Source organism: Atractosteus spatula, chromosome 5 (genome assembly GCF_055471065.1).
Source record: "Atractosteus spatula isolate fAtrSpa1 chromosome 5, fAtrSpa1.hap1, whole genome shotgun sequence".
Classification (NCBI taxonomy): domain Eukaryota; kingdom Metazoa; phylum Chordata; class Actinopteri; order Semionotiformes; family Lepisosteidae; genus Atractosteus; species Atractosteus spatula.
The window spans coordinates 66,587,593-66,608,053 of NC_142710.1; the positions used below are offsets into that span (position 1 = coordinate 66,587,593).

The 20,461-nt window shown below is 53.2% G+C and overlaps 1 protein-coding gene across 1 annotated transcript in view; it reads left to right on the forward strand.

Moving 5' to 3' along the window:
- col7a1 (collagen, type VII, alpha 1) overlaps window positions 1-20,461 on the forward strand; it is a 69,986-nt gene that overhangs the window by 25,644 nt on the left and 23,881 nt on the right. The window contains exons 37-81 of the mRNA XM_088917415.1: window positions 205-231; window positions 466-510; window positions 830-943; window positions 1,128-1,199; window positions 1,342-1,377; window positions 1,542-1,595; window positions 2,020-2,091; window positions 2,600-2,713; window positions 3,282-3,308; window positions 4,645-4,698; window positions 4,857-4,928; window positions 5,133-5,192; window positions 5,424-5,459; window positions 5,701-5,745; window positions 5,879-5,914; window positions 6,375-6,419; window positions 6,539-6,574; window positions 6,757-6,792; window positions 6,884-6,916; window positions 7,085-7,156; window positions 7,864-7,923; window positions 8,205-8,240; window positions 8,703-8,783; window positions 8,958-8,993; window positions 9,217-9,261; window positions 10,047-10,118; window positions 10,225-10,269; window positions 10,581-10,616; window positions 11,021-11,062; window positions 11,215-11,295; window positions 12,104-12,139; window positions 12,603-12,638; window positions 14,192-14,272; window positions 14,357-14,392; window positions 14,665-14,736; window positions 15,082-15,126; window positions 16,283-16,318; window positions 16,770-16,805; window positions 17,327-17,431; window positions 17,723-17,788; window positions 17,995-18,030; window positions 18,201-18,236; window positions 19,413-19,460; window positions 19,569-19,604; window positions 19,742-19,858. Of these exons, the coding sequence (XP_088773541.1) occupies window positions 205-231; window positions 466-510; window positions 830-943; window positions 1,128-1,199; window positions 1,342-1,377; window positions 1,542-1,595; window positions 2,020-2,091; window positions 2,600-2,713; window positions 3,282-3,308; window positions 4,645-4,698; window positions 4,857-4,928; window positions 5,133-5,192; window positions 5,424-5,459; window positions 5,701-5,745; window positions 5,879-5,914; window positions 6,375-6,419; window positions 6,539-6,574; window positions 6,757-6,792; window positions 6,884-6,916; window positions 7,085-7,156; window positions 7,864-7,923; window positions 8,205-8,240; window positions 8,703-8,783; window positions 8,958-8,993; window positions 9,217-9,261; window positions 10,047-10,118; window positions 10,225-10,269; window positions 10,581-10,616; window positions 11,021-11,062; window positions 11,215-11,295; window positions 12,104-12,139; window positions 12,603-12,638; window positions 14,192-14,272; window positions 14,357-14,392; window positions 14,665-14,736; window positions 15,082-15,126; window positions 16,283-16,318; window positions 16,770-16,805; window positions 17,327-17,431; window positions 17,723-17,788; window positions 17,995-18,030; window positions 18,201-18,236; window positions 19,413-19,460; window positions 19,569-19,604; window positions 19,742-19,858 (2,442 nt within the window). The remainder of the gene's footprint in view (window positions 1-204; window positions 232-465; window positions 511-829; window positions 944-1,127; window positions 1,200-1,341; window positions 1,378-1,541; window positions 1,596-2,019; window positions 2,092-2,599; window positions 2,714-3,281; window positions 3,309-4,644; window positions 4,699-4,856; window positions 4,929-5,132; window positions 5,193-5,423; window positions 5,460-5,700; window positions 5,746-5,878; window positions 5,915-6,374; window positions 6,420-6,538; window positions 6,575-6,756; window positions 6,793-6,883; window positions 6,917-7,084; window positions 7,157-7,863; window positions 7,924-8,204; window positions 8,241-8,702; window positions 8,784-8,957; window positions 8,994-9,216; window positions 9,262-10,046; window positions 10,119-10,224; window positions 10,270-10,580; window positions 10,617-11,020; window positions 11,063-11,214; window positions 11,296-12,103; window positions 12,140-12,602; window positions 12,639-14,191; window positions 14,273-14,356; window positions 14,393-14,664; window positions 14,737-15,081; window positions 15,127-16,282; window positions 16,319-16,769; window positions 16,806-17,326; window positions 17,432-17,722; window positions 17,789-17,994; window positions 18,031-18,200; window positions 18,237-19,412; window positions 19,461-19,568; window positions 19,605-19,741; window positions 19,859-20,461) is intronic.

Genomic DNA, 20,461 nt, shown 5'->3' on the forward strand with positions numbered 1-20,461 from the left:
AGTGCGTTGGATGTCTGGTGCTTGTGGCCAGGCTGTAAAATGGGGTGTGTTGTGTTGTGTGTTGTGTTGGGTGTCTGTGTCGTGGCGTCACGTCTAGTATTGTGTTCTGCCGGGATGTTTGTAGTTCCTCTGTAGGTGCTGCAAAGGAAACAGCGCCCCCTGTCTGTGGCTGTCTGACATTCTTTATCCCCTTTGCTCTTGCAGGGTGAGAAAGGAGAACCAGGTGAAAAGGTAAGGAGCCCCGTTCTCCTGTTTCTCTCTTTAAACCACGTTCAGAATCACTGATTCATGAGGCGGAAGCTGTCCGTGTTCAGCCACTGCTGCTCTTACGACACTGCAGTTAAAATGATTATTAAAAGTGTGTTTTGATTCTGGAACGTGGAGCATATTGGTCGATCACTTCCTGATTTTGGGATTTAATTGATTCTGTGGATCAGTGATGGGCTGTATTGATCTCTCCTTCAGGGAAAGAAAGGCAGAGACGGGATTGATGGGCAGAAAGGAGAGCCTGTGAGTGATCGTCCGTCTCCCAGTTAAACAGTGGTTTTAACAAAATGCACAAGTACATGAAAGACATGGGGCTGGGGTTACTGTGAATTTCTTAATGGACTGCAGTTACCTCATTAACATAGTTCTATTTTTGTGTTTCTGTTTGTCTATATGCAATTGTGTGTATATCTTTATGTGTATTTGACTGGGTATCTGTGTCTGTGTTGCTACCTCTTGCGTCTGTGTATTGCTTCCTCCTGTGTCTGTGCTGTGTTGCTGCTGCCTGTATCTGTGCTGTTGCTTCCGTCTGTGTCTGTGTTGCTGCCTGTCTGTATTTCAGGGTCGAGATGGTCTTCCAGGAAGGGATGGAACACGTGGCCCCCCGGGGCCCCCAGGGTTGCCAGGGCACAGCGAGGGGTCTCAGACCGGGCAGCCTGGGGAGAAGGGAGAGAGGGTGAGTGTGTTTTAATACCAGCGGAGTGTTTGAATGAAAAGTGTAGCATAGTAGAGACAGTGTTGAAAGGGTACATTACTTCTAATAAGACTAGATGTCATTATGTCAGCCATACGACAGCATTCAAGTGTTTATGGAGGGGGTCGTACAGTGAAGTCTGAATCACTGTTCCCTCTCTCGTCAGGGTTTCCCGGGACTGAGTGGGGCACCTGGTTCGCCTGGACGACCGGGGAATCCGGGGCCACCTGGACTTCCTGTGAGTACTGACCGGGGCTGGGCTGAGGGCAGGGCAAAGGCGGGGTGAGGGCGGATCCAGATATGAGTGGGTGGGATCTCTTCATTCGTGCTCTGTTTCTATTGGCTGCAAGGTGACTCTCTTTACCTCTGTTGTTTTGCAGGGCAGTCAGGGCTTACCTGGAGGCAGAGGAGATCCTGTGAGTTTCAGCCACGTTTATTAATTTACATGCTCCAAAAGATTTTGATCTGCTTGAGTTTTTTCCTGCTGCTGGTTACAGGTGGATATTTCAAGCCTGTTACCTTTGCTGTAAATTTGCACTAAAACACAATGTTCTTGTGCTCTTCTTTTCTGTTATTACAGGGGGGGCAGGGTGCTCCAGGGCCAGTGGGATTGACGGGCGAAAAGGGTGAAAAGGTGAGTGGGTCAGAACCAGGCCTGTGGGCAGTTCTGTTCTGTAACTTCCTAAAGCCCTCATTCTTGTAATGACTTCCCAGTATCCTGGTACCATTCCCACTCTAGGCTGGATAGTAATGTCCGATGAACTTTCCTAGAGATGTACTGTAGCAGTGTCCTTAATGTTTCTCCTGCAGGTTGTGCCAGTGTTCCCACAGTTACCATAATCTCATCACACTAGAGGTGAAGCAGCATATCTAGCTATATTCCCATGCTGGTGTTTCTGAAAACATGCAGCCTGACTACCAGTGCTTTATCAGCATCCCCTGAGCCACAGTAACTTTCCAGAGGCAGGAACACTGGCTGCAATCCAAGTGCTCCCAGTATCCCACTGGCTTCCCAGTGAGGTTGTCCACTGCTGTAACGGAGTTCCGGATTCCTGCAGGGGGATCCAGGTGTGGCAATTGGGGGTGGACTGCCTGGGCGTAAAGGAGAACCTGGACTTCCAGGCCTGCAGGTGAGTGACCGGTCCCGGATGGACACAGGGAAGCACATGTGGAGCCTAGCTGGGCTCATTCGGCCAGGTACATCAAACAGCATGGCAGAAAATGTATTTGAGATTGCCTGCACAAGTAATGCCTGCAGTGTGATGTGACTGTGCAGTGTCTGCAGTGTGATGTGACTGTGCAGTGTCTGCAGTGTGATGTGACTGCTGCAGCCACTGACTGCAGTGTGGCCTGGCTGTGTAGCAGCAGTGCACTGGCTGCAGTGTGGCCTGGCTGTGTAGCAGCAGTGCACTGACTGCAGTGTGGCCTGGCTGTGTAGCAGCAGTGCACTGGCTGCAGTGTGGCCTGGCTGTGTAGCAGCAGTGCACTGGCTGCAGTGTGGCCTGGCTGTGTAGCAGCAGTGCACTGGCTGCAGTGTGGCCTGGCTGTGTAGCAGCAGTGCACTGGCTGCAGTGTGGCCTGGCTGTGTAGCAGCAGTGCACTGGCTGTGTCGGGTGACTCTGAGTCGTGAATTTGCAGGGCATTCCTGGGCGCCCAGGAGCTGAAGGAGCAAGAGGGGCCACTGGGCCACAGGGACCTCCAGGATCGCCAGGCCAGCCAGGGTTATCAGGCAGCCCAGGGGTCTCAGTCAAGGTTGGAACCTTTCGCTGGTCTCTGGGGGGCTGTGAGGGGGTGTGAGGGGGTATCTGCTGCAGCTCTGGGGGACCCTGGGGTCTGTGAGGTTGTATGAGAAGGTATCTGCTGCAGATCTGGGGGACCCTGGTGGGTGTGAGGTGGTGTGAGGGGGTATCTGCTGCAGCTCTGGGGTCTGGGGGGTGTAAGGGGGTGTCTGCTGCAGCCCTGGGGGACCTGAGGAGCTGTGAGGGGGTGTGAGGGGGTGTCTGCTGCAGCTCTGGGGGACCCTGAGGAGGTGTGAGGGGGTGTCTGCTGCAGCTCTGGGGGACCCTGAGGAGCTGTGAGGGGGTGTGAAGGGGTGTCTGCTGCAGCTCTGGGCTCTGGGGGGTATGAGGGGGTGTGTGCTGCAGCTGTGGGCTCTGGGGGGGTATGAGGTTGTGTGAGGGGGCTTCTGCTACAGCTCTGGGCTCTCGTGGGTGTGTGCTGTCGGAGGTCTGAGCCAGCAGAGTCTGCTTCATTCCCAGTGCTGGTGTGTTACGGAATGTTTCTGGTGCCAGTGAACTTGATGCCTTTCCTGTCTTTGCAGGGAGAGAAAGGAGAGAGGGGTGAGAGGGTGAGTCACATTTTTTCTGTTTTATTAACTGGGAATCTTCTCCTGGTTTTCCCCCTTGTGTGTGTGGGTTGTGTGATGGATAATCTCGATAATTTAGTAACTATTTTGCTCATGTCGGCCACATACAGTCGGCTTCAGATTTATTTCTGCCCTCGGCACACTAACTGAAAGCTGGGTTTAGAGGAGGTTTGATATTTGTTGCATAAGTCAGTAAAAATGTGGAAAAGTGCAAGACTACCAGCAAATTATAAAAACAGATCTTTTCATGATAAATAAATAAACTGTACACCTGTGATATTGAAAATGAGCCACAATCCAGCCCTGTCCTGTAGCCTGTCCCCTCTCGGGCTCCTCTCTGCAGGGGCTGCTGCCTGTGCCTCCAGGCGAGCGTCTTCAGCGCCTTCAGTGGCCCACAGGACAGGGTGGAAACCTGGGGGAGCTGCCAGTGAAACTGGGGCTCCCCCAGAACAAGACTGGCTGCCCTCGTCTGTGTGATCCGAGAAGCAGTTCTCGTTTCCCTCAGCAGGGGGCGCTGTTAGACCTTTATTGCAGTGAGGGATTGACCGATTTCTTGATGATGACAGGATCACTGGGATGTTGACTTTTTCAGGATTAATTAAGGGATTCACCCACATGAAGATATGGTTGTTTTTATGATTTTTCTCATTTTGACTAGTGTTTTATTAATCAGTTCACTAGATGTTTTTGAAGTGAATTTTCCTTCTTGGTTTGTCTGAGTAGAAGGCTGTGATATCTGCCTTAATGTGCCCTAAAATATTTTAGTCACAAAAAGGTTAGTAAAAGTCAGTTTATAACAGGCTATAGCAATCAAGGCTGTACTGAGTCCCTGTAGAGCTGATGTGGAAATGGTTTCCAGTGGTTACAATAATACATGAGCTATTTAAGAAACGGCATCTGCAGGATCAGCCCTAGTTGATCTCTCCTCTCCTGGCCTGTGTGCAGGATCCCACACTGGGGAATATCACACCTATACACCTGGGAGTCTCTTGACTTAGTTGATTTATTAAGGCGTGACACAAAATGATAAACAAATCAAAACCGTCTCCTTCATAAAAAAAGATGTGGCTCAGATGGTAACTGACACAGCTGCTACCCTTCTGGTGTACAGACACGCTCTTATACATACCAAAACCCCACGTGACCCCCCCCACACTCCGGAACAATTAGATATTATTCAGTTAGTGAAATCTTTACCACCTACAGTTTCTCTGGGCAATGACACTGCAGCAGGTTTGATCAGCACACTAAGCTTGCATCACCCTGAAGGGCGGCGGTGTGGGGCCGTGTGTCATGAGCGTCTCTCCCTGTGTGGCAGGGCCCCCCGGGCGTGGGGAGCGGCGAGGCCGTGAAGGGGGAGCGCGGACTGCCTGTGAGTACTGACCTTCTCTCTCATCGGGCTCCGCAGCCAGTTACACTGCGGGCTGACGAGCCTGACCGCTGCCCCGGGCGCGAGCGATTCCTGCAGCTGACTCGCCCCCTCAGCTGGCAGAGCTGCTAACTGACGCTGGACTTGTGTCTGTTCCTCAGGGGCCCCCTGGAGCCACAGGAAGCCCCGGACCCCGTGGGCCCGCTGGAGAGGCAGGGGCGAAAGGAGACAAGGTGAGCGAGCGCCAGCCGGGCCGTCGAGCTGGGACTCTGCTCCCTGGAGACCCAGGCCTGGGGAGTACAGGGCTGCAGGGGTCTTGGCTCGGGCCGTGTTGCTGTTGGTAAAGCGGTGTGGTTCTGCCGCAGTCCTGTAGCAGGGCTGGGTGGCCACTGCTGTGGCCCTGGACTCACTGCTGCCTCTGCGCCCATCTGTTCCAGGGAGACGCAGGAGAGGGGTTACCAGGGATGGCAGGGCGTGCAGGAGAGCCAGGGGACCGGGTACGAGCCGTCTTCAGCATTTCTGAAGTCTTCTTCTCCCGTCCTTCTGCTGATCTAGTCCTGTTCCTTCTGTCTGCTTCTGTCCTCTCTCACACTGCTGTGACACTCTGTCCCCTGTCCTCTCTCACACTGCTGTGACACCGCTGTGACACTCCTCTCTCACACCGCTGTGACACTCTGTCCCCTGTCCTCTCTCACACTGCTGTGCTGACAGTGTGCTCTGTTCCTCAGGGCCCGCGGGGACCTCCAGGAGACAGCGGCCCTAAGGTGAGTTACTGCCCCTCGAGAGAAGTGCTCTCTGTGTGTGTGTGTGTGTGTGTGTGTGTGTGTGTGTGTGTGTGTGTGTCTGTGTGTGTGCTGAGTCCATGTCTGTCTGTCTGTCTGTCTGTCTGTCTGTCTGTCTGTCTGTCTGAGTCCATGTCTGTGTGTCTGAGCTCAACGGTGTATGATTTTACTAACCTCTTACTAACCACACTAACCTCCACCACTCGCCTCTCTCCATGCTCAGGGTGACAGAGGGCAGGCGGGTGAGCCAGGGATCCAGGGCGACAGAGTGAGTCACCAGACCCTCCTCTTACCCGTGTTTCAGAGACCGACAGGGTCTCCTTCTCCGCTGCTGTCCCGCGTGTCCGGGGTGGGGTGGCAGTGGGGCTCAGGCTCACGCTGTTGCCTTGTGTGTGTTCCAGGGAGAGAGGGGCCCGTCTGGACCTCCAGGGGAGAAGGTAAGGACACTGCCCAGCGCTGCCCACTCCGTCTGCATATCTCATCCAGCAGCTCCAGGTCACGACTCAAAAAAAAAATTGTTTTTAAACCGTGACAGCGACAGATTTCAAAACACTTTTAAGAATTGAACCTTTTAAGTATTTATCTTAAAACCTATGCCCGTTTAATGGTAGACAGCTAATAAAAACAATTGAATAAGAATTAACTGAGAGCTCAGCTAGAATGAAACAAGTCTAGTGGTGTTTTTGGATCGAGAGGAAAACTTTTCTGTGTCACAATAAATATCCTATAAAACTGAAGATGAATGTAAAATGCACCCTCATACGGAATTACAGCAATCAGCTCTCAGTGCACAGGCCTGTGAGTGAGTCTGCAGCATCTGTCTGAGCTTCAGGCTGGTGGGTGAGTAGGAGGGTGCAATACCTACAAGTTACCACTGGGTGGTGCTGTTTCTTCCAGGGGGAGTCAGGAAAAGCTGGTGCACCTGGGCCTCCAGGACTCAGAGTGAGTTTTTTATTATTATTATTATTATTATTATTATTATTATTGAGGTGGCTCAGTGTCTGCGCTCCAGAGCTGTCTGCTGTGTGTTAACGATGCTCTGTGGTCTCTGTTCTGTCCAGGGCTTGCCTGGGCCCGGAGGCCAGTCGGGAGAGAAGGTATGATGAGATTGTGCTTTATTTCCAGTGTGTCTCTCAGGCCAGACTGTGTCGTGTTTCACATGATCTGCTGAGCTCTTGCTCTAATGTTTCAGTAATGTCTGTCACAAAGTGACACTGACCATGTCCTCTCTCCCTCCTCTTCTTCCTCCTCCTCTGTCTCTTCCTTGTCCTGTCTCCAGGGTAATGAAGGAGCTCGTGGAGAGCCTGGAAGAGCTGTGAGTCTACTGGAGAATTCATTGTTTTTCTCAAATAAGGAAAGTGCCTTTGCTGTCATTTTCACACTGGTGTTATCTGTTGTCCTCACAGATTCAAGGGCCAGCAGGGAACAAAGGAGACAAGGTACTGACCTGTTCTACACTCTTCATTGTTCTGAGCAGTTGTCTCACCCTGTTAGTGCGCATTGAGAAAACAAGATAAAGCACATGTCTGCCTCCCTCCCTCTGTTCTGCTCGCCTCTGCCTCCACCTCTTTCTCTCACATTCCCTCTCTGCCCCCCCTCTCTTTCAGGGTGAACGGGGACTGCCAGGGCCAGAGGGCCCCAAAGGTGTGAAGGGTGACCCCGCGGAGAAAGGTGAAAAAGTGAGTTGGTCCCTGAGGTTGAAGTGCTCTGTGTCGCCTTCTGCTGGAAGCTCTCGACAGAGCTGACAACGTCACGGCCTCCTGCCCTGCTGTGTCAGGCTCTGGGGTATTTGAGGAGCTTGATATTTATTTACCAAATGAGGTGCTGGGGGATTTTCTGAGTTTCACTTTATTTAGAAGTTGATAACTCAGAGCTCTGCTCTCTGACTCTTTGGTTCAGTTCTAAGGACATGAGTTCTGTGTTTCAGCAGCAGCAGCAGTGTGAGAGTTCGGCTCTCCAGTATAACTTCCTGTCTGATGACACTGCTCTCCAAGCTAAGAGCTTCAGTAGGAGAGGAGCTGCTCTCTGTGGAAGCTGTGCTTGCTTGACCATGAGTTAGAACATGTAAGAATGGAAAAAAGAGAAAGCCACAAGAAGGTGCCTTTAAGACTGAGAATGGGAGACACTTATTTACATAAAGGGTTGTGGGTGTGTGAAACAAACTGCCCAGCCATGTTGTTGAAACTCATACTCTGGGATTCTTCAATAAATGGCTTGATGAAATCCTTAAATCTGTTAGATAATGCAACTCAAGTAAGCCTGTTGGGCAGAATTCTTTTGCTTGCAAATCATACGTTTTCAAAGAAGAGGAGGCCAAGTAATTAGAGTAATTATGTTGTACGAACAGCGCAGTATGGTGTTGACTGTCCTGTCTGTGTGAACACAGGGCTCACCAGGCTACGGTGTCCCAGGACAGCCTGGACCCAAAGGCGAACAGGGAGAGAGGGTGAGTTTGTCTCTATACTGGTACTTGAACAGAATCAGTATGCTGTTTATACACCAGGAAAAGATAACACACGTCTCCTGAGGTGTTCGGGGGAGACAGGTGCACAAGCAGAACTGTGCTAGAGGCTGAAGCCTCATAGCTGCAGTGTGTTAATAAATTGCTTTGCTGTATGATTTCCAGTTTTTCTAACTCTTTGCTGGTTTATATTACTGGGAATATGCTGGGAATTCAGTGCCACACCCATACAGAGTGTAATCTGTGCGTATCCCATCCCTCTGCAGGGGAACATCGGCCTGACAGGGAGACCTGGAGTGAAGGTGAGTTTCCTGGGTTCTGTGTGGAATTGTATGTGTGTGCAGCACTGTCCCAGTGTGTCCCAGTACTGTTCCAGTACTGTCCCAGTGTTCCCCAGTGTGTCGTTTTGCGAGAGTGTGTGCAGGCCTGTACCAGTGTGCGAGAGTGTGTAGTGTCAGGGTTAGTGTCTCAGTGTGTTACTGCTGTGTCAGTTTGTCCCAGTGTGCCCCAGTACTGTCCCAGTGTGCCCCAGTACTGTCCCAGTGTGCCCCAGTATGTCGTTGTGCGAGAATGTGTAGTGTCAGTGTTAATGTCTCAGTGTGTTGCTGCTGTGTCAGTTTGTGTCAGTGTGTTGCTGCTGTGTCAGTTTGTGTCAGTGTGTTGCTGTTGTGTCAGTGTGTTGCAGCTGTATGAGTTTGTCTCAGTGTGTCTCAGTGTGTTGCTGTTGTCTCAGTGTATCTCCGTGTGTTGCTGCTGTGCTACAGGGTGACCCTGGAGATCCAGGAGAGAGGGGGGAGCCAGGCAGGGCAGGTCCTCCAGGACAGATTGGACTCAGAGGAAAAGAGGTGAGAGATACTGTCCTACTGCAGACCTCTGGAAAAACCACTGTCAGCTCGTCAGTCTCAGCTTCTCCCACTGCAGCCATGACAGTGTCACCTCTGTCCACCTCTGTGTGCTCTGAGTCACCTACACTGACCTGCCTGCCAGCTGACTGACTGCTGTCTTGTTTTTCTCTGCAGGGGGAGAAAGGAGACAAGGGGGACGAGGGCACCCCGGTAAGCACCCTGCTTCTTTGCTATGTGTTGTGTGTTTATTTGTAAAGCAATCCAAGGGCTTGGCCATTCATGGACTGAGCGACGTTCACACACAGAGGGGTAAAATGCAGCGCTGCAGTCCCTGGCCCAGATCTGGTCTGGGGTTTCTACATTTAGCTGGCTGGGGCCTCAGTGCCAGGCTGTCCTGGGCTCTGCTGTCTAACCGCTGTGCCTTTGTTTCCAGGGTGAGATGGGCTTGCCAGGGAAGCCGGGAGAGAGGGGCCTGAGGGTGAGTGTCTTCCTGTTGTCCAAGAAATAAACGAGCTGTACGCATGTGCAGGACTCCTGAGCTCATTCTGTAGCCTCGGATGGTGTAGAAGTCTGAGGCTGTTCGGGTCTAGAGGGTGTGTGGTACATCTGACAGACTCACTGCGGTACAAGAACCAGCTCCCCAGTTCACCCATCAGGTCTCTCCATGCCGAGGGGTCCTTTTCACTGGGAACCGCCGCCACAGCCAGGGACTGTTGTCGAAGTTCGTTACGTCTGTCCGTAGAGCTCATCTCCTCGGCTGAGAGGAGTCTCTCTCCTCAGCTGACGGGTTTATCCAGAGAGCTGTAGGATCACAGAGTCAGTGGGAGTCAGCTGTTGTACCCACGCACGCAGCAGGGTGAAGCCTGGGCCATGTCCTCTTCCAGCTGGCACTGCAGGACACCCTGGGGAGCTCAGCTTCCTCCCAGCGGCTCTGCTTCGCCTCCGCACCTGGGAGCGAGAGGAGTCCGTAGTCGTGCCCAGGTGTCTCCTCGCGCTGCCAGCTCGTGCCCTGCTCTGAGGCCCTGAGGCCACAGTGCCTGAAAAGGAATGCGCCAAGCAGGGGCTGTGTGTGTTTGGAGGAAAGTGTAATCGGGAAAGCCGTCTGATTTTAGGCGAAGTGAGGATTCTGTCTTCCAGCTGTCGAATGACAACGTATTTCATGTCAGACAAAAAGACCACGACCTCTCTGTGGCGCATGGTGCTTGCTGATTGGACAGTTGCATCCCCTGGGCTGCTCTGATTGGTTCTCCTCTGCCTTTTCAGGGGTTGGCAGGACAGCCGGGTCGTCCGGGAGAGAAGGGTGACGTAGGCGACCCTGGAGAAAACGGACGAAATGTGAGCCCCTAATCAGACATTGGCTTAAACACGAATGCTGATAGACAGTTAGTCATAGTAGTGCCAGCGATGACCTCAACTACCTGCTGCCTGTCTCTCCCCACAGGGCAGCCCAGGACCTGCTGGCTCCAGAGGAGAGAAGGGAGACCGGGTGAGAATCAGCCTTTCCACAGCAGGCTCGTCTGGAGAGGCAGATATTCAGGATCCCAAGTACTGCACCTCCAGAGCACCAGGGGGCGCTCGCTCTGTTTGCCGTGCAGGGCTGCTGCCTGAGCCCAGCCACAGGACATTCATTCTAAACCCTTCCTGACGTGAGAATTCAAGTCCAGGGACAATGTTTAAAGTCGAAAGCCTTTAGTTAAAGAAACACTTACAGTGCGGTGGAGTCTGGGACAGCCTTTATTCAGAACGGCTGTAGGGGTGCTCTGCGTTAATTAACCCTCTTGTTTCTCCCTCTTCTAGGGCCCAGAGGGCCCTCCCGGCCCCCCAGGCAGGGTGGTGAGTCCCCCGCTTCGCTCGTCTCAAGACCTGTGTGTTCAGCTCTCCTGCCCCGGGCTCTCATCCAGCTCTGTCTGGGTGACCCCTCTAATCTGGGCTCTCTTGCAGCAGAGACCCCGGTTTATCCAGAAAGAAAAAAAATAATAAAATGCTTACAGACCTACTGTGGAGGCATGAGATTCACAGCAAGACAAGCTGGACTAAGTCATTGCTGCCTGTTGAGTGTCGCCTCTCTCTCTCTGTGCCCCAGCTGTGTCTCCCCTCTCCTCTCATTGCTCACCTCTTGTGTCTCCCCTTTCCTTTTCCTATTTACCTGCTGTGTCTCCTTTCTCCTCTCCGCACTCACTCACTGTGTCTCCCTTCTCCTCTCCGCACTCACTCACTGTGTCTCCCTTCTCTGGCAGATTGACCTGGAGAGAGAGCTGAAGGGCGACAGGGGGGAAAAGGTAGGGGAGCCGGTCTTCTGCACTAGAAATGAAGAGCCTCCTGCTTCTGGCCCAGAGGAGGAGGAAAGAGAAAGCCAGACCATGATCTTTATTCCGGTCTTGCACACCTACCACGATGTCATTTCCTGAATGTCTTCATGTTTTTCTTCCAGGGCGACCCTGGTGATCCTGGGGAGCACGGGGCCAAAGGTCAGAAGGGGGAATCGGGTCCCCCTGGGCAACCTGGTGAACGAGTGAGCGCTCTCTGTCTTGTTCTGTATGGCTGTATGCCTCTGCACCTTTCTGTGAACTCTGTGCTTTATTCACTCCGGCCTGCCTTCCAGTCCAGAGAAATCCCAGCCAATGAGCCGAACAGTCGCTCTGGCATGTACGCATCTTCATTTCCACAGCCTGGCGTGACTTCGGTGAAATGAGTAACAGTGCCATGAATATTGTAATACAATATAATAATTTGAGTATACTAATAATTATAATGATCATAATCTTCATCATCTTTTTTTGCTGTTTTATGTGGTGTGTGTGTGTACTGTTCTGTGTGTGGTGTGTCCAGTTTGTGTGCTGTAAGGTGAGTTGTGTGTGTATACATATAGCTGTGTGTGCTGTAAGGTGAAGTGTGTTGTGTGTATACCTGTAGCTGTGTGTGCTGTAAGGTGAGGTGTGTTGTGTATACCTGTAGCTGTGTGTTCTGTACGGTGAGGTGTGTTGTGTGTATACCTGTAGTTGTGTGTTCTGTACAGTGAGGTGTGTTGTGTGTATACCTGTAGCTGTGTGTGCTGTAAGGTGAAGTGTGTTGTGTGTATACCTGTAGCTGTGTGTGCTGTAAGGTGAGGTGTGTTGTGTATACCTGTAGCTGTGTGTTCTGTACGGTGAGGTGTGTGCGTAACTGTGTGTGTTGTTCTGTGTGGGGTGTGTCCAGCTTGTGTGCTGTAAGGTGAGGTGTTTGTGTACTGTATACCTATAGCTGTGTGTGCTGTAAGGTGAGAGGTGTTATTACATTGTAATGTGAACTTTGGTCTGAGCTGAGTCTGTTTGTTTCTGCAGGGGCTTGAAGGACCGAGAGGTCAGCCAGGGCCCAGGGTGAGTAAACACTGAACTGTGAGAGCAAGAGAGAGTAGCACCTCTCTCTGTGTCTACAGATTATTCCACTGTCCACCTTTCTCTGTGTCTGCAGATCTGGACCTGTCCAGCTCTCTCTCTGTCTGCAGATCTGGACCTGACCAGCTCTCTCTCTACAGATCTGGACCTGTCCAGCTCTCTCTCTGTCTGCAGATCTGGACCTGACCAGCTCTCTCTCTGTCTGCAGATCTGGACCTGACCAGCTCTCTCTCTACAGATCTGGACCTGTCCAGTTTTCTTTGTCTCTCTCAATCTTCCTCTCTGAGCTTCTGCATGTTTTGCTTCTCCTGAGTACCTGACACTATCTATCTGTTCATATATTCCATATTTCCATATTAGTTTATCTGCTGTGTTTGCACAGGTCAGCTCTTGAAAGATTTCTGTGTGTGACTTTACATTGTATTCTTATTATATTCTATTATAGGGTGACACAGGGGACAGAGGTAGCCCAGGTGAGAAGGTAAGATGATTATTGTTCATTATAAGTTTTGAAAATATTTGACTGGTTAAACACACGGCTCAACACACCTGCAGTTCTGCAGTGTGCCACTGGGGGTCTCTGTTTCCCAGCACAGTCTTTTTTCACTCAGGGGATGCAGTAGTAATAAGTTTAATAATAAGCAATAAGTTTCTGGACACTCCACTCAAAGTGCTTTACAGGTAATGGGGACTCCCCTCAACCACCACCAATGTGCAGCATCCACCTGGATGATGCGATGGCACCCATAGTGCACCAGAACGCTCACCACACATCAGCTATCAGTGGGGAGGAGAGCAGAGTAATGAGTAAATCCATAGATGGAGATTTTTAGGAGGCCGTGATTGGTAAGGGCCAATGGGAAATTTGGCCAGGGCGCCAGGGTTATATCCCTACTCTTTTCGAGAAATGCCCTGGGATTTTTAATGACCACAGAGAGTCAGGACCTCGGTTTTATGTCTCATCCGAAGGACGGCGCCTGTTTACAGTGTAGCGTCCCCATCACTATACTGGGGCATTAGGACCCACATGGACTGCAGGGTGAGTGCCCCCTGCTGGCCCCACTAACACTTCTTCCAGCAGCAACCTTAGTTTTTTCCCAGGAGGTCTCCCATCCAGGTACTGACCAGGCTCATACCTGCTTAGCTTCAGTGGGTTGCCAGTGGTGAGTTGCAGAGTGATATGGTTGCTGGCCATATCATATGTAGTGAATGAGTCTGATGGATATCTGTGTTTTCACCTGTCAGAACAGAAAACAACAGGTCACAACACCTGGTTCTTCATCTTGGTGATAAGGATGTAATGACCACAGCAACAAGAAACTGCTTGAGGAATTTCTAAAACATTCTCCCTGTTAAGGATTTTATTATGTAGCCTATTATTCTTAATGTATGTCTGTGTAGATGTATATCTATATATGTTTACATACTGAAGATTATGGTAAAGCCTAGCGAAGGTGCAATGAGACAGGGGAGCACGGCGTAGCACCATGTGTGGGAAGCAGGATACACTTGATTAAAGGATTTGCAGTGTTGTGTTGTCTGCCTGTCGTGAGGTTACAGTCCTACCAGAGCCAGCAGGCCGTCAGACTGTGCACCCTCTGCGTGCTCTGCAGCTGCCACGACACTGGCTGGCTGATCGGCTCTTCCTGCTGTCCTTCATTCCACCGGATCCTGTTCCCTGACTGCAGATTCCCAGTGGGATGAGGCACAGCATGGCGGGCGCTGAGCAACAGCAGCTGCCAGCCAGGCTGTTGTGCACCATCTGTTTCCGGGGAGCGAGTCCGCCCCCTGACTGAGCACCACCCTGCACAGCAGTGTCCTGGGCCGCAGGATCCCTGCAGCAGGCCACCTGCTGAGAGCAACTGGCTGTTCCTGTTGCTGTGACAGGTGTGACAGGTGTGACAGGCTGGCGTTCTCCTGGGGCTGCGACAGCCCTTCTCAGACCACACTGTGGATGAGACTGAGGCCGGCCCACGCCAGTTTGCGGGTGTGTATGATAGTGTGATCAGGTGCTCAGTGTGTGTGTCTCTGCAGGGAGATCGCGGGCCTCCAGGCCTGGATGGGCGCAATGGACTGGATGGCAAGCCAGGCTCTCCGGGACCCGCAGGCCTGAGGGTCAGTACAGTGCACTGTGACCAGAGTGAGCGGTCACTACGGCACAGCAGACTGAACGGTCCTGACCTCTCTTTCTCTTTCCAGGGAGATCCGGGGAAGCAGGGGGACCCTGGTCGGGATGTGAGTGGAGTTCCCTCTGGCTTTCTCTGACGTTACTGTCCATCCCTGACAGCCAGGGGGTGGAGGGCTCAGGGGAGCACAGACCCCCAGCTCCTCAGCTCCTCAGCTCCTGCAACTCCTGCAACACCTCAGCTCCTGAGCTCCTGCAGCTCCTGAGGCCCGGAGCTGACTGGAGCTGTCAATCAGTAACATGACATCTTGTCTGCCTCATAATCGCTGTCTGAAAGTTTGTGTCTGTGAACTTTGATCTGAGCACATTCACTCTCTTTCAGGGTCTCCCAGGGCTGCGGGGGGAGCAGGGACCTCCTGGGCCTGCGGGGCCCCCTGGGAATCAGGGCTCACCTGTGAGTATTGCTGGCTGGACACCCTTGTTAATCCCTGGTCCCCCTGATCACTCCTGAGCTGTGTCCCATACAGCTGCCTGCTCATCTCCGCCTGTCACCAGCAGGGAACCTGGTGTCGTCTGCTGGGACACTGGCCCTTCCCAGCCAGGGAAACACATGCAGTTTAAAAATATATCAAATACAAAATTCAAATTGTTTTTCCACTTTATTTTCCTCGGCTCAATTAAGTACAAATTTCTGAACTGGCAAGATTGATTCTTCTTTTTTTCTTATGTTCTTACAATGAAGGACAAAACACATCTCTTGCTTCTCTTCGGTTAATCTTTATTCTTGTTATGTTTCCAGGGAAAACTGGGTGAGGACGGGAAGCCTGGACAGCCTGGGAAGAATGTGAGTCTCACAGCTCCTGTTCCTTCAACCTTTTGATTGTGTCCTGTTGTCATGGAGGCAGGGGTGATCTCTGCTGAGCCCTGATTACTCCCCTAGTTTCCCAAAAGGCGATTCCAGTCTCAGTCCCACTCCCGATCTACTGAGCTACAGACCCCTGTTCTACTCCAGACTCCTGGTCTTCTCTTTTGCTTTGAATTAATGCCTCTTGTTCCAGCACCAGTCCTGGATCAGTGCTGCACCTTCTTTTGCCAAATTTGGAATAAATTCTACTCCGATAAACTCAGTTTATTAGGCAACACATATAGCATGAGGCCGCGGTGGCCTGTCCATTCTTCTGTGTCGCTGATTCAACTGTTAAACAGCACCAGGAAAGACAGTAGTTCAAGCAGGAGCTGCGTCAGCATGCGCAGGCTGCAAAGGAACAAGTAAAGGTTTATTCCCTGCTGAAAAGAGAAGAAAAGAAACACAACGTCTTGGGGTGTGTCACATGGGAAACAGGAAAGACAGTCTGGCACAGCTGTAGCTCTTGTTTCCTCGCTGTCAGCACGGCAGCTCCTCCAGTCCCCTCGTTCCTCGTACCTTTTCCAGGGCAGCACCACTGACGGGCTGCTTCTTGCTGTAGCGTATGAATCAGTTAAACTCGCACCTCTCTGGGGTTTTCATTAAGAAAGTCTGGAGGCTGGTTCTGGTCACAGCAGGATGTGCAGGTGTGTGAGTGGCACCAGCGCCCAGCAGCACCCAGATCTGAACCCTGACCTGCCCATCTTCATGAATATATATTTTCATTCAAAGAGGTTATATTTAGGTTTATTGCTCATACAGTACATGCAGACATCCCAGTGTCAAGCCCATGTGTGCACTCGGAGGCAGGGAAAGAGGTCCAGTTTGTGCCCAGATGCTCCTACCCTGTCCTTTCCAAGTCTGTGTGTCTGGCCTTAAGCCTGACCAACAAAGACGCAGGAGTCATGTTCCTACACCCCTCAGATATCATCACCGGCACTTGGGTTCCAGTAGACTGGGACCAGCACCACAAGTGAGCGGTGAGATAGCTGGGCTGTGGGCCTAGGGAACAAGGGAACTCTGTGCCCTCTGACCCGGGACAGTCTCGGGAGGCTGCGTGTTGTTTGTCCTGTGTAACACGTGTGTCTGTGTGCAGGGCGAGGACGGCACTCCTGGGGAAGATGGAAGGAAGGTTAGTGCTTCTCCAGAGGTTTTCTGAAATGAGGGTGAAACATGTTATTTTTTAATCATTCAGGCTCTTTAAACTGTAGCTAAATAAGTCCTGTGTTGCGCTCTGTGCCCTGACGCAGTGTCTGGGCCCTGTGTTGCGCTCTGTGCCCTGACGCAGTGTCTGGGCCCTGTGTTGCGCTCTGTGCCCTGACGCAGTGTCTGGGCCCTGTGTTGCGCTCTGTGCCCTGACGCAGTGTCTGGGCCCTGTGTTGCGCTCTGTGCCCTGACGCAGTGTCTGAGCCCTGTGTTGCGCTCTGTGCCCTGACGCAGTGTCTGAGCCCTGTGTTGCGCTCTGTGCCCTGACGCAGTGTCTGGGCCCTGTGTTGCGCTCTGTGCCCTGACACAGTGTCTGGGCCCTGTGTTGCGCTCTGTGCCCTGAGGCAGTGTCTGAGCCCTGTGTTGTGTCTTTTCAGGGTGATAAAGGGGAGGCAGGAAGCCCTGGGAGAGATGTGAGTGTTATCCTGTGACAGACTGCCCTCTCCCTCCATTTCTCTTTCTTAGCACTGTGGTCAGTCTCTCCTCCACTCCTGATCTTGGTCACTTTATTCCTCACGCGTGTCTTCTCTCTCTGTTAAGAATGATTCATTCTCCCTCTGCCTTTATCAGATGGTCTTCTTTTCTCTTTACTACTTTGCTGTTTTGCTCTTTTCCTTTCTGCAGATTATAATCCCTGTGCTACCCACTCTCTCCCATCTCTCTTTCTCCCGTCTCCTCTCTCTCTCTTCCATCATGTCTCTTTCTCTGTTTCTTTCTCCACTTTCTCCTGTCTCTCTCCACTCTTTCTCCACTCCCTCCTGTCCTGTCTCTCTCCCCTCCCCTCTCTCCTGTCTCTCTCTCTGCTCTCTCCTCTCTCTCCACTCTCTTTCCTCTCTCTCTCCCCTCACTCCTGTCTCTCTCTACTCTCTCCGCTCTCTCTTGTCTCTCCTCTCTCTCTCAGGTGTGCAGGCTGTGATCAGTGTCTGTGTTTCAGGGTCGGGATGGGGTGAAAGGAGAAAGGGGGGAGGTGGGGCCTGCAGGTCCTCCGGGCTCCTCTGGTCTCCCTGGAGTCCCTGGCAATCCTGGACCTCCTGGACAGGTAAGACTGTGCTCTCCTCCCATCGTCCCTGTGCCTCAAGTCTGTCTGTCCGTCTCTTCCTGCCTGCTGCCCCGCAAATCTTACTTTCTTGTCTGTTTCTTCTCTCTCTCCCTGCCCCTTTTTGTCTCCTAATTGAGTGAGAGATCTAAGCGCAGTTAACGAGCCTGTCTGTGAAGGTGTCACTGTTGTCCTTCTGTAAGCCAGCTAATCTCTTCCTCTCTGTCTCACCTGTATGTCTGTCTGCCTGTTGTCTCCTTTGCTTCATGTCCTTCCCTCTGTCTCCCCCTGTAGACAGTCTACGTGAAAGGAGGGGAATCCACATCTATCCCAGGACCTCAGGGTCCCCCTGGCACTCCGGTGAGTCACCCAATAAACGGTCGGCTCTCTGCAGCCCTTCATGAGGTTGCTGGATCAGATCCTTCGATCGATTAGACACGGAGAACGCGGACAAGCAAGGTGGACCGCACTGCTTTGCCTTCCTCGCTGTTTCCCTCCATCTCGTTCTCCGGCTCTGTCCTGAGCCTGTGTCTCATCCACTGTCCTCTTCTCTCTCTGTCCTGCAGGGAATCCCAGGAGTTCCTGGCACTGCCGGTCCCAGAGTAAGTCTGTGCCTGTGTGCACCCGGCTGTCACACGTTGAGTCCACTGACCATTTCTCGGCAGTGCCTGCCTGTGACTGTGCTTCTCATGCAAGAGGAGTGTTGGTTCAGTACATGTCCAGTGACGGCGCTGTGGCCAGGCCTGGCTGACGGGTGTCTCTGTGTTTTCAGGGTGAAAAGGGAGCCCCAGGTCCCAAGGGAGATGCGGTGAGTGTCTGTCCATCTGTCAGTCCTTCCTTAGCTTTCGACACTAGTCCCTACCTCTGCCGTAGAGCTCCCAGCAGATACGGCTCTTTGCTGCCCCAGGAGCGAAAGGCCTGGTCCGTGGTCAAGCAGGTGGGCAGTTTACCCTTTTAGCCCCCAGAGACAGTGCGTTACAGAGTGTGGAGTCCCTGCCTGTCAGCTGCGGGGTGAGCCTCACACCTGCAGCAAGACAGATCTAATTTAATGTCTTGAACCTGGAGGGGAGACTCAGTTCAGTTCAGTTTATTTGTTATGTGCACAAGTGCGCTGTGGTCTGTCTGCGCGGCCAGCGGCCCGTGTGCGCTGTGGTCTGTCTGCGCGGCCAGCGGCCCGTGTGCGCTGTGGTCTGTGGGCGGGGCCAGCGGCCCATGTGCGCTGTGGTCTGTCTGCGCGGCCAGCGCCCCGTGTGCGCTGTGGTCTGTCTGCGCGGCCAGCGCCCCGTGTGCGCTGTGGTCTGTCTGCGCGGCCAGCGGCCCGTGTGCGCTGTGGTCTGTCTGCGCGGCCAGCGGCCCGTGTGCGCTGTGGTCTGTCTGCGAGGCCAGCGGCCCGTGTGCGCTGTGGTCTGTGGGCGAGGCCAGCGGCCCGTGTGCGCTGTGGTCTGTCTGCGCGGCCAGCGGCCCGTGTGCGCTGTGGTCTGTCTGCGCGGCCAGCGCCCCGTGTGCGCTGTGGTCTGTCTGCGCGGCCAGCGGCCCGTGTGCGCTGTGGTCTGTCTGCGCGGCCAGCGGCCCGTGTGCGCTGTGGTCTGTCGGCGAGGCCAGCGGCCCGTGTGCGCTGTGGTCTGTCTGCGCGGCCAGCGGCCCGTGTGCGCTGTGGTCTGTCTGCGCGGCCAGCGGCCCGTGTGCGCTGTGGTCTGTCTGCGCGGCCAGCGCCCCGTGTGCGCTGTGGTCTGTCTGCGCGGCCAGCGGCCCGTGTGCGCTGTGGTCTGTCGGCGAGGCCAGCGGCCCGTGTGCGCTGTGGTCTGTCTGCGCGGCCAGCGGCCCGTGTGCGCTGTGGTCTGTCTGCGCGGCCAGTGGCCCGTGTGCGCTGTGGTCTGTCTGCGCGGCTAGTGGCCCGTGTGCGCTGTGGTCTGTCGGCGAGGCTGTGTGCTGCATCTGTCTGCGCGGCGTCTTTGCTCACTGTCTGGGTGCTTGTGCTCCGCAGGGGGACCCCGGTGAGGATGGGACACCTGGCCGGCCTGGGACATCAGTGGTAAGAGGAAATCCCTGATGCAGGGAAAACGGAAGGGGTGGGTGATTAAACAGACAGCACTGTCTTTGGTCAGTTTTCTGAGTCGGTTTTATTTCTGTTTTATTTCAGGATGTCAAAAAAGCCCTGTCTGAATATGGAATTGAGGTAGGTTCCTCTGTTTTAGGAGTTCCTGAAATAACTCTGTGGATGCCAGAAGCCCCCAGACCGGCTTGCTAACCCAGCTGCTCTGCCTGCCCTCCGTGTTAAAGCTGGCGTCTGTGATGGATTCTCCTTCATTCCAGATCCTGCATCTGAAGCTGGTGGTGGACGAGAAGCAGGAAGAGAGGGTGAAGGAAGTGAAGAAGGGGGCGAAAGGGGAGAAGGGCAACACAGGAGACAGAGGCCCTCCTGGGCCACAGGTTAGAGATGCGCCTCTGCTCCGGCCGTGGTCAGTCCTCAGTGGTCCAGGTGCGTCCTCGAGCTGCTGACCACAGTCGAGCTCAGGTCTCTACTCGTCCACCCACTGCAGTGACAGCTCAGCCCAGCACAGCTGGGCCGCACAGACAGCAGGTCCGTTACGATCCCGCTGCAGTGCCAGGCCAACGGAGCGGGGCGTGCTCTGTGAGCGCCTCCTCTCCTGGACCTGCCCGACCCGTCCAATCACAGCAGCGGACACGCAGTAATGGTTCTGCACAGTCTCTCTCTCTGCCCTGCCAGTACAGTGTGCTCAAGAGCCCTGCAGCTGGTAAAACTCCTTTACTAGTTTTCTGTGAATGAATATACTGTATATAGAAAACTGCATTCTGTCAAGCGCCTTCAGTGCAGGAGTGTTTTTGGGGCCAGATGAACTGGACTGATGGTTCTGTCTGTTGTACTGATCCGATAGTCAGAGAGGTCAGGTGGGGATCAGGCTGGAGAGTATCAGGCTGGATTAAGTGGTACTGATCCGATAGTCAGAGAGGTCAGGTGGAGATCAGGTTGGGCCAGACTGAGTGGTACTGATCCGATAGTCAGAGAGATCA